This window comes from Callorhinchus milii, unplaced genomic scaffold (genome assembly GCF_018977255.1).
Source record: "Callorhinchus milii isolate IMCB2004 unplaced genomic scaffold, IMCB_Cmil_1.0 Scaffold3, whole genome shotgun sequence".
Taxonomy (NCBI): domain Eukaryota; kingdom Metazoa; phylum Chordata; class Chondrichthyes; order Chimaeriformes; family Callorhinchidae; genus Callorhinchus; species Callorhinchus milii.
The window spans coordinates 70123669-70136471 of NW_024704744.1; the positions used below are offsets into that span (position 1 = coordinate 70123669).

Genomic DNA, 12803 nt, shown 5'->3' on the forward strand with positions numbered 1-12803 from the left:
ACTTCACCCTTAGATTTATATTGTTCCTCTGACCAAGTGCTGTTTTGAAACATAATAGTAATGATCCTTGCATTTGATATAGCACCTTATTACTCCATTGAGATGTCTCAAAGCACGTCACAGAATATATTGTAAAGTGGATTGATTGTATTTTGTGGGTGAAAAAGAATTCGAAAGGCTATTTTCTAAAGATTACTCAAACAATTAGCTTGACTTTTGATCCCCTTCCCGTAAGATTTGCCAAGTTACTAACAGAAGTTTTTTTTCATATGACTTGTTTAAACTTAGATGTTTCAAAATTCGCTCAACTTCAAGGTTCTCATCTATAAATCCCTCCACACCCTCCCTATCTCTGTCAGCGAGTTCAGGCCTGGTCCACGGCCTTCTACCCACTCAGTAGCTGAGCATTTAGTTACTACGCTCCTAACCTCTGGATCGCTCTCCCTCTTCTCTGATTCGCCCTCTCTATCCATCTATAAATCCTGCTTGAAAGTCTACCTCTTTAATTGCACTTAGTCATCTCCCCCTTTTCCCTTATTTGGTGTCCAAACCCCATCCTTATGAAGTGTTCTTCTATGTCGAGGGCACTATATAAATGCAAATTGTTGTTTTAGTTGTTTAATGTTAAGCCTGAAAAGGCTTTGTAAATTTTGTACTGAGAATGAACTGGTTTCTGCAGCCCACTGACTTCTTTTCTTGCCTCACAGGAATCCCTTGTAGACTGTTACAAACCTACAGAGGTAAGTGATTCTCTTTCTGCTGCTTGTATCAAAGCCAGCTTGTGTTATCACTAATTAACTGGATTCCATGCAATATAAATGGCATCAAGCCAGTGAAAACCATCTCTGCCATGCAGACACATCGTGTCTGCTAGAATTACCCCTTGAGGGAGGAAATGATTGATTTTTTGATCTTTTCTGATATGAGCATATAATGTGTTTTTAAAGATTTTTTCCGTTATAAAAAAAATCCTTGCATATGATATCGCGCTTTTCCCGTTTTCTAGACATCACAAAGCACTTCACAGAATATACTGTAAAGTGAATTGACTTTATATTTGTGGGCGAAATGCGGCAGCCAATTGTATACAGCAGTGTCCCACAAACAGTCGTGGATTGAAGTGACCAATTTATAATTTTTTCTTGAGACATTATTATCAGGCGTGTGGAGTAAGGAATTTAGCCCTCACGGGAATCAAACCGAGGTGTCTCGCTTGTGAGGCGAGTGCTGTAACCACTGAGCTACAGGAATAAATTGTTTTACCAATTGTTCTTTTCTTCTGTAAACCTGCAGATAGAACATTGGCCAATTAGCCAAAAAAATTAAATCTAGCTTTTGCTTTTAATGGGTATTTCGCAGTCCAACTCTGAATTGTTATTATCATCCAACTTTGTAAAAGATTACCTGCAGGTAGGAGAGGGTCCAAAGCATTGCTGAGTATGCTGTTGTTCCTACCGTGTTTTTAATTTCGGTTTTAATTTTGTGCACAGCAAAGTCTCTCTCGTCGTCCAGCTTTTTTTTAATTAAAACTCTCAGTTGAAGCTGCAGGCTCGGTCACTGTTTTCTAATCCCCAGCATCAGATCACATTTCCTCCCCTGCATATGGCTCACAAATGTCAAAGAAATATGGAGAAAGCTAATAGCATGCTGGGCTTTATATACATTAACATAGAGTACAAAAGGAAAGCAACAATGCTACATTTGTGCAAATCATTGGTTCGGCCACAAAATGGAGTGCTGCATCCAGTTTTGAGCACTTAGCTTCACAAAGGCGTTAAATCCTTGGAGGAAGTGCAGAAGAGATTTACAAAAATGATTCTGGGGTGAAGGGCTACACTTATGAGGAGAGATTGGAGAGACTGTGTCTGTTTTCATTGGACTAGAGAAGGTTGAAGGGGGAACCTGATCGAGCTGACCAAAAATGTTTGGGGGTTTTGCTCTGATAAATGGGAGAAGTTATTTCCATTAATAGATAATATAACCTGTGTTTTTTCAGTTGAGTGGCAGTGCTTGAAGTTTCAATATATGGGGTTAAATTAGCGGCATTTTCTAATCTGTTCAATGTGATAATGAAATGCTGTAATGAACAATCACCCAGGCAGGAGAAAACCACGGACACGGTGCCTTAGCTTTTTGTATGCTGAAAGTGGGTTACAGGCTATTGTGAATATGTGTGAGTTGTGGTGTATGTGGTTGCTGGGAGGCCACAGTAAGTGATGTTTCTTCCTCCCCCCACTTTCCTTTTGGATAGTGGGCTGCAATTTTCTACATTTGCTAAAGGATTTATAAGTAGGGGCTGGTTCAGGGTAGATAACTGTGTCTCTGGCCAGCCCTTTGGAATGGCTGTAATGTTGATTTCAGTTTCCATTGAGCCACATTGCAGTCACAGGGTCAACCTGACAGGTGTCTGGGGTGCTACAATCTGTCATTCACAAAACTGCCTTAAATCTAACAGTAGTTTGTGTGGGGAAGATCAATAGAAATAGAAAATCCTGCTTGTAATAGTCTTGGGTCTGGATTCTGGGATGCAAATATGCAGGTTTCTCAATTAATTTTATTTCCTTATTAAAATTGAAACTTATGCCAACAATCTACCCTAAAAATTGGTTATTCACTGTTCAACTGCACTTATGACATTGCTCTGTGCAAATTGACTGCCACGTTCACCTAAAAAAAATCATCACTACGCTTTACAGTGAATCCTGCGAAGATTTTGAGAACCTCCTGCTGACATGACTTTATTGAATCCAAGTATTATAGTGGGTATATCTATTGTTTAGTAGTTGATGAATATACAACAACTTGCATTTATATAGTGCCCCTCACACAAGGTAGCACCCCAGAGCGCTTGAATAGATATATGAATTCTGTGTATAAATGTCCTGCCCTTGATAAGGTTTTATAATCTAGTTACTGATGCTGAAAGAAGTGGAAATTTTCAAATCTGCTCTCTTCACTCAAAAGGTCTATTTGATATTACATACAGTTTCTTATTTCAGAGAACAGAAGCTCTAGCTTACAAAGTATCAAAGCATGTGTGGGCAGAAATTCCACTGCAGTCTAGATTTACTCTATTTCTGTAGCACTTCAGAGTTTGGCAAATTCTTAATTGTCTTTATTTTGAAGCTGACTTTTTTCGAAGTTCGTTTAAGAAAATACTTATAGAAAATGGGCTTTAAAGTTGACACTGAATTCAACAATTTGCCAAATTCTGGATGCTCTAAAATGCTACGTAAATAGAGTAAATCTAGACCCAACTGGAATTTCTCTCCAGCAGTCTGTTAACTCAGCCTTTGCAATGAATGTCCATGAATAGAATAATGCTTTTCTGACTAATGATTGACTTACTTATATTGCTTTAATGCTAGAACAGCTGAAGCGAAGTTAAGACCTCAGTGCAGTTGGTACTATAGATTGGAAAACCTTAGATTTTTCCCTCGGGTTAACTGAAACGAGCGGCTGCAAAACCCTAAGCTGCTATTAACTTGTGGAGCCAGAGTGACAAGGAGCTGACAGCTTTTTTCTAAGCATGTGCAGAACATATAGAGAGTATATTGTCACACTCCAAGTTTTATGAGTGAGAACTTGTGTGGCGGATTTCCCCATCATCTAATACTGAAATAGTGGTTACAGACCAGGACCTGTACCTGAATATCAGGCAACTTTGCTAAGAAGGCGTTGGAAGATCAGACACCAAAAGGGTTCAGAGATGTTTGGGGCTTGGATGCTTGACCACTGTCATCATGGTTTGTCAACTGCAGCAGGCTTAACTCTGCCAGCAATGCAACATAAACACAATTTAATAATTTTCCAACAATAGGTCACAAGGCGGCAGCCAGTTTGCACGCCGTAATGTCCCACCCGCAGCTGTGTAGTGGATGACTAATTTGATTTGGGAGATTGTTGGCCAGGGCACCGGTAAAAGCTTCCTTTTCTTTTCAAACAGTATCATAGGATCTTTAACAGACAGACAGGACTGCAGTTTAACGTCTCATCATCTGAAAGGCGGCACCTCCAACAATGTAGCTTTCCCCCAGCACTACATTGGTGTGTCAGCCTACACTGTGAGTTCAAAGCCACGGTCTTGAACCCATGACCTTCTATCTCTGAGGGAAGAGAACAACCAACTGAGACAGGCTGACTCACAATGTATTATAGCAAATGAAGTTGTTGCTTGTCACAGACAGAATGTATTTAGGTACCAGTTTATAGTTCCATGTATTCTCCGCACAGACTCAAAAATAGATTTTAAAGTGCAACATTTTACAGATGCCCAGTTGAGCATTCTTTACATACATCACGCCTGGTTTAATCCAGTGAGATCTTTTTCCCCACCCACAAGGCATGCATTAAATCACGATAGTGTATAGGAACGAGTGCGGTAGTGAAGAGATTAGCAGTTCTTGTCCACTGCAGCAAGGGTTTAAGTGTCTAGACTTGCTATAACACAGCCTGTTGCTGAAGAAATAGCCAGCCAGCTTTCATTAAGATTTTCATCCCTGTACAATAATCTGGTGAGCTAGTCCATCATCCATTATTTGAGTCGTTGCAAAACACTCAGCGGTAAAATTTTAGGGGAGCGCATTATCTTAACAGGCTGACAGTGAAAGTTACTAAATGTATTTACTTGGAAAGTAATTTTATGAATCTGTGTGGTTAAAAATCCACGTCTTCCTGCATTTAGGAATATAAATACAATATTGCTATTGTCTTTTTTTTGATGTTGTGCTTCTATCTCTTATTACCTTGATTTAGCCAATTGCTAACTTCTGCAGCTATCCCAAGTTGTCTTGTCGGAGCTTGCTAATTTTCAGATTATTGATAAATGATAAAGCTTCAATAGGCATAGACAACATGCTCTCATTTACAGATATTTTCCCTGGTAAACTGAGTTTAATGTGCCTTGTTATGACTGATGGTGGTGGCTGCATGTTTGAAAGGCAGCTGTGGTAGCTCACAAACCGCAGGCACAGAAGTCTTGGCAGTACCAATAGTGGCCGACTGCCAAGCACATTGCAAACACATCCTGCAGGATGGTGACCTATTTGTGCATATGACGATGCACATGTACAGTTGTGCAGTGTGATAATTCATTATATCACATGCTGTTATTAATTTATTATTTATATACCGATTACTATTGTTAATTATCTACCGATTTGCATCCTACTGAACTGGAGGATTATATGGAGCTTTTCACGAGGAGATGCAGTGGGTGGGATAAAGTTCATATAACAGTGGGTTGTGTGTGAGCCATTGGAGTTTTCTCATTCCTCGCTTTATATTCTTACAGTTCAAGTAATAAAGACAAAGCAAAGCCTATTGTACAGTAGTTTGCACAGACAGTGCAGAATGCTGTAAATGCATTCCACGATTTGCAGGTGGAAAGCTGCATTGAAGGATTTAGCAATTTTGCAATTTCTAGAAATGTGCATTTGATCAGAAGCAGCTCAAGCCAAATTAGCTTTTAAGAATTGTGGAGATTTGTCATGACAGGAAAGGAGATTTGAATTACAGATTGTTATCAGGTCATGGGTTTAAAGCAACCCTTCCAAGCAGTTCTGGTGAAGACAGATTGTCGTTTCCATAATCCCACAGGAGCAGGATTAATCTGATTTAGAATCGAGCTCCATGGAGTTGGTCAAAGAGCTTTGAAATCCAAAGTTTATTCACCTATTGAACATAAGGCGTTTGGGGAAGTACAAATGAAATGATCGGTGAATCACAGATCTGCAGTGGCAGAACTGTTTGATAATTGACTACAAAAAATATTTCTGTGCATGCAAGAATGAAATTGATTTTAAGCAAATGTGCTTCCACTGATGGATTGGGAAATGATTCACAAAAGGATTAGTACAACACTGTTCACCTCTGGTATTTAATTATTTATTATAATAATAACAATGATAATCCTTGTTTAACTATTTGAAGGCAGAAAAAAAGGTCTAAGCTTAAGAAATTTTTTTTTGGAAGATTAGTAGGAGTTTTTTGTTGCATTTTTATACCCAGTAATATAGCGTTGTGGAGCATGAAACCAGGTTTTATACGGCTTGCTTCATAATATTTCTACGAGGTTTCTGCAAAACCAGGACAAATTAACCCGTGCGATTATTTACATTGTGTGGCTACAAATACTAAGGTTTCCAATACCTCCAGGTGATCGAAGGGCTTCTTTGATAATAATAATCCTTATATTTGATATAGCGCTTTTCACATCTTCTGGACGTCTCAAAGCTCTTCATAGAATATGCTGTAAAGTTAATTGACCGTATGTTTGTGGGTGAAATGTGGCAGCCAATTGCACACAGCAGTGTACCACAAACAATCCTAAATTGAGTGACCAAATTATTATTGGGATTTTATGAGAGATTATTATCCCCGGGAAAACGATCTGCCAATCGACTAACAACCGGGTTCCTACTTACTGTTAGGTAAACAGGCATGTTTTGCTTGGTCTTGGCCTAGACCTGCACATTAGATGGAAAATAATTGCCATTCAATAAGCTGCCTCAACATATGGCAACAATCTGCACTACCTTGAAAACCGTGTGCCAGGGGAGTGCTTATAAACCCTTTTTAAACATGCATTTAATCTGAAGAGCAAACTTTGTCCTTTTTTTAGTGTTTCATAGCACTCACAAAACTCACAATGCCTAGAACATTAAAGCTTTTATTCTGATTGACCTTTTTTCTTACCTTCTAAGCATAATGTTTGTGAGCGTGCCATACTGAGGCACTTTTGAGAGCAATGATACATTTTTATAATCCAGGTCACTTTACCAGACAGGACTTCTACTAAAGTAATATAGATACTAGTTATATAGAACTAGCTGTACCCGTTGCAGCTACGCTTGCAACTAGTTTCATTTAATCGTCTTTCTCTCTTTCGTCCGGCATTTTTGTTTGTCCTTGAAACGCTTGATCTTTGCTTCTTAGGCATCTTTATTCCTTAAAATTAAGAAAATGTGCTATTGAACTCGTTAGCGTCCCTTCTTCACATTTTTGCACACATATCCTGTTAGGAGGCCTCCTGTTGGGAGGACTAAGTGGAAAGACTCCTGTTGGGAGGCCTCAGTGGAAAGACTCCTGTTGGGAGGCCTCAGTGGGAGGACTCCTGGTTGGGAGGACTCCTTGTTGGAGTCCATACATGTGTGATGAGCTTGTTTAGGTTATGATAGGAGATTCTCCCACCCCCCGGAAAACAAATGTCCATTACACTCCCCTGTGCAAGACCTTTTTTGATGAGGTATAAATCACGTCGGTTGGACAGAAAACAGACAAACATTTTGTCTTTATTGTTATAGATGTATCTCTAGAAGGATGTGTAACCTCTGTCACTACTTTGTTGCAGAATACCATGCATACATTTTTGGGGGCTTAAAGTATTTTTTATTATAGCTCATCCATGATAGGAGATCCCCGAAAATAAATATACTCATGACGCTCTCCCATGCAAGACCTTTCCGATGAGGCATAAATCATATCTCTATGTCAATTGGTTATTGCATTCTTGGCAGACAGACAGACATTTCGTCTTTATTAATATAGATAACTAAAATTCAAGATTGTGTTAAAACTCGAGTTGCTGCTCTGGCTCTCGGCAATGCGGGTATATAATTGACTGAGTTAACATAATAAAAGAAGGATATCCAGAGAATGACCTTGAGTAAATTGCTGCGGCGTCGAGCAAGATTGCATGCCTTTGCTTTCAATTTATTCAATAAGAATGAGATTCATTAAAATTTCTCACACTCAAATAATTGGAATTTTGCAACTGTTACTGTACTGAATATAGTAACCAGCTATATCTGACGGTGAACAATGTCTCATGGCCTTCCAATAGTTGTTGCATTTTTTTTGGGTGTAGTCTTATACAAGCCAAGGCACTGTGGAACTCACAGTGTGTTGGGTTACTGCTGGATTTGTAACCAGCTACGATAGTGCCCCTTATTTAAGGTGACATATTCATCAACACATTTAAGAGGAAACTCAATGCATGGATGGGGAAATAGAGGTGGGTAGTGGAGTGGTATGTGTTAAAGCTCATGGAGTATAAAAAATAGCATGGTTGGACCGAATGGCCTGTTTCTATGGTGTAACATCCTATGTAGCTTGTCAGTATGAAGTGCTTGTAAGCTTTGTGTTGTTTGAAGCTATAATTGCCTTATTGGGGTATTTAGATTGCAGGGTTCTCAAGCTTTGAGAGGGAAGATTCCCCACAGCAATCCAGCAAGTCTGCCCATCTGGGTCTCATTAAGAGTATCCTTCCCTAGTGCTGAAAATCTACCTTAAATTCCTAGATTTTGTGTATCTTCTCCTTTATTCCTCCCTGAACCAGTCCAAACCCCTTTAATGTAAACTGTGTGGCCATCTCTACAAGTAGCCTTCTCCTGTGGTTTCTGGTTATAATTGTCTGTCAGTTAACGAAAATTTTGTTGTACAGAGCAATGATTCTGTAGAACACCATAGGACGCTTTCACAGAGGAAGCTTTATCCTATCAGAACCTGGTTAGATCAGAAGTCAGATTCTATACATATAGTCTGGATTAGCTTGGAGACCAGATCCTATACGTAGGATTCTTAGTCTTGTGGCACTGGAACATCCTGAGGAATTTTGAAGTGTTTTCCACACTATTTTGAATCAAGATTTTTTTTGCAGTCTTGACTTGTGGTCCAAGAACACAAGTTAGGAATGCAGCCAAGGTGTGAAACATGACACAACTTTCTTGTGCATTTTCATAGCTCATTTTATTTTTAACTGAATGGTGCTAAGGTGCCATCAGCAGAATTAAAAGCATAGTTAATTGCTATGTATCTGTGGAGGAGGTTATAGAACCTCAAAAACAGGTGTGGTATGTGCAATATTTCTCAAACATCAAACTAGTTGTAAATTGTTTATCATTTTTTAACGGTTTGTACTTTTTTTTGTTAAAAAGTACATTTATAAGACACCAAACTGGTTACTGAAAATCAGCTTGCTATCTTATACATGTACTTTTTGGAAAAAAAAGTGCAAGCATTTAAAAATAGGTGATGGCTTGTTTCTTTTGGTAGCATTCCTGCCTTGGAGTCTGAAGGTTGTGGAATCAAGACTCGCATCTGGAATTTGGGGTTTGCAATCCAGGTCGACACTCCACTGTGGGAGAGGGGGAGCGTTGCGTTGTCAGAGATTCCATCCTTCAGATGAGATGTTAAACTGAGGCCGTATCTGCCTATTCAGATGTATGTCCTGCGAACCCTCTTATTCTTCACATCCCTCCAGAACACACACCAAAGAGCCTTCTTCATTCAGACCGATCTAGTGATGTTAAAAATCCTTTGATGCTATTAGAAAAGAAAATAAAAGTTTTTCCCCAGTGTCCTGACTGACAATCCTCCAGATAAAATTGGTCATTCACTTCATGGCTGTTTGTGGTCATTGCTTGTATGCAAATTGGCTGCTGAATTTGCCCACAAATACACAGTATCTGCACTGTACAGAAAATACAGTGAAGCATTTTGAGACATTTTGATGTTGAAGGAGCTATATCTAATGCAAGTGTTGTAAAATGTGTAGGAAAGTACAGTACAATTTACATTTATATATTGCCTTTCATGTGAGTAGGATGTGGAAATACACAAAGGATAAAGAAAGTCGACCAAAGTTAGTGTCCTGCCATTATAATTTTTAGTGGGTTATCTCAAGAAATAGAATTGAAATGAATGGTGCATTTTTAAATTCTGATGGACCTGATCTCCATGCGGAGATACATGCATAAATCAATGTGCTAGTGATCTGATTGTGTCTGCGTGCTGGCTTTCAGATCTCTGTACTTTAATGAGCCCCGGGATGGCAGGGCTGTGGCATGATCAACCACCTATCTTAAATTTCAACTTTTTAGAAAAAAAATAAGCTGAAAATAGAGATCATTTGTGCATCATAATAAATTAGGCTATTTGATCTTGGCATGAAGCCTTTGTATCTTTAGCCTGCTAAATTTCCTTTGAAATCTGCCTCGGGCGCCACCACATCTGTGGAAACTTGCCATCTCTGTGGGCTGTTTGCTGCGCACAAATTGACTATATGTTTGCCCACAAAATATAGTCTCAGCACTTTACAGTAAATCCTGTGAAGCGCACTGAGACCCCTCCTGATGTGAAAGGCGCTATCCGAGATGTAAGGATTATTATCATTATCAAAACCTTTGCTCACTTCTGCTTAAAGCTTCTACTTAATTGACATCTTTCTTTTAACGCTTGTAAAGAAAATTTCTTCTTTGAACGTTCTACTTGCATCCATCAATATAGTGAAAATATGTTTTGTCACAAAACGCCAATTAGCAAGTAGTGAGCCGTGTGTTTATAATAATATAATAATAATAATAATAATAATAATTCTTGCATTTGATATAGCGCTTTTCACGTCGGGAGGATGTCCCAAAGCGCTTCACAGAACACACTGTAAAGTGAATTGACTGTATATTTGTGGGTGAACGCAGCAGCCAATTGCGCACAGCAATGTCCCACAAACAGTCGTAGATTGAAAATGACCAATTTATTGTTGTTTTTGGTTTTGGAGGGATTATTATCAGGCGTGTGGAGTAAGGAAACTTGCCCAAGGTTTCGCCCTGCCTGGAATTGAACTCAGGTCTCTCACTTGCAAAGCGAGTGCTCTAACCACTGAGCTACAGGACTCCACAACTGCAAAGAGAAGGAAATAGAAATAAAAGACAAAAAGGAAAAGAGTTTTGATACAAATGAGAAAATATGGTTCAGAATATGGATCTCAAGACAGAAAAGTGGACAAATGGGATGATACTAAAACCTTATTTCAGTAGATGCTGCTTTGCCACAACGTCTCCTGATAATATCAGGTTTGTTGCTCCTTACTCTGCTGCCTTGAGAGAAATCACTGAGCTTAGATCATTTCTAAGCAATCTCTTCGGCTGACCTTTCTCAGAAGGGAAGGAATGCTGCCGATGGGAAATCAATGACACGTGAAATGAAAGAGAAGAAAGTAGTGGAAACTTTGGGAGCATGAATTGTCAAACTGAACAATCAGAGTGGTGGATATTGTACATCTCTGACATTTGCTGATTCTGGAGATCAACAAAAGCAATAAATATTTGTGAAGGCTGACTGGTGAATTGTATATTTTTTAAAAAGAACTTCTTAGGAGCAGAGGAAGCAAGTGGGAGCTGGCCATTCTTGTTGAGCCTGTTTTGCTGTGTTATTAGATCATGGCAGATCCTTTACTTTCATAGTTTCTATCTCTCCCTTTTTAAACGACCCAATGGATTTCTGAACTAAGGAGAGTTTGTCACGTAACTTCATCATCAGAGGTTTCGTGATTTGATGGCAGACTCTGCCAGAACACTGGCTAATCATTTGTTTACCTATAGCAGTTTTTATTGACTTTCTGACCTTATGCTTAATGCTTATCAGCACATCTGTTCAGCCGAGTGTTTAGACAAAGCTATACTCTTGTTTAGTGTGCTTTAGAGCATTGGCATAGTCTGCAGGTTTTGAAATTGCTTAACTGGATCATATTGCTGGAAATTAATTCCACTGATTTCCTTGAGTTAAATCAGTAAGGGACCGGAGAATTGGGGAGGTTGGTAATATTAGAATATAATAATAATCCTTGCATTTGATATAGCACCTTATAACATCTTCGAGTAGTTTCAAAGCGCTTCACAGAATATACTGTAAAGTGAATTAACTGTATATTTTGTGGGTGAAATAGTGCAATCAATTGCGTATAGCAGTGTCCCACAAATAGTAATGGAATTAGTGCCAAAATTATTATTTAATTTTTTTAAGAGGTTATTACCTCTGGAGAAACGATGTGGTAGAGAGGGTCTGAGCAAGCGAATGGAGAATGGGAAGACAAGTTAGGGTTGGATCATTTGGTTGCTTTAAAAGCTGTGCGGGACAGCATAGTAAGAGGGTGATGGACACACCAGTCAGTGTAAATTAGTGTGTGACTCTTCCGTGGCGGTTTACATGAGTCAAAGCTAATTTCAGTTCCACTCGCCAGATTTTCTCACAATAGTCTTTTATTTTGCCTCCCCCCACCACCCGACTCACAGACATACACACTCTCACACACACCACACACACTCCCTTTGCTTAGAATCTTTAGTTGAAGTAAACCAATGTTAAATAAACCAATTTATTAATTGCAAACCAAGCAGGCTGCTCACTTAGTCTGCAACACTGAACACAATTATGCCAGCCGTAAGATACGTCATTTTGGGCATGATCGTAAAACTTTCAGACTTCTTATCGAGCTCCAATGCAATACTAAATCTGCTTTGATATTACAAATGGGGGCTTGAAGGTTACAGGGAAAAGGCAGGGTGGAGAGATCACCTTGCTGTCAGGCAGTGTGGACTGGATGGGCTGAATGGCCTCCTTCTGAACTGCAGAGAATGCTTCTAAATGGATTTGGCTATGTTTATTCCATGGTGATCTCAATCTATATTGTAATTGTAATATTTTACTGAAGCTGAATTGCAGAAATTGCTAGGTTGTGAGGTTTGAATCACCATGATGTTATTCATGTTCTTAAGCCAAGGCCATTGCATACAATGTGTTATACAGACTTCCCACTTGTACACTGGTTGTTGCTGAGTTTGCACATGCCTGCTTTACACTCATTATATTGCCACACCGCTAAATATGCAGCACACAACATCAAACATCTTATTTTTGTACATGGTTATTCCATGGCCTAACATTATAGTTATCTAGGTTCTTAGGTCTGAAACCCAGATCACTGGCCTTGGATCTTGAAACAGAATACAATATAAAATTACATT

General features: G+C 39.1%; 1 protein-coding gene across 1 annotated transcript in view; it reads left to right on the forward strand.

The window, feature by feature from the left end:
* Nucleotides 1-12803, forward strand: part of ppp1r14c (protein phosphatase 1, regulatory (inhibitor) subunit 14C) — a 34124-nt gene that overhangs the window by 15476 nt on the left and 5845 nt on the right. Inside the window, exon 3 of the mRNA XM_042333353.1 lies at nucleotides 708-740. Within this exon, the coding sequence (XP_042189287.1) occupies nucleotides 708-740 (33 nt within the window). The remainder of the gene's footprint in view (nucleotides 1-707; nucleotides 741-12803) is intronic.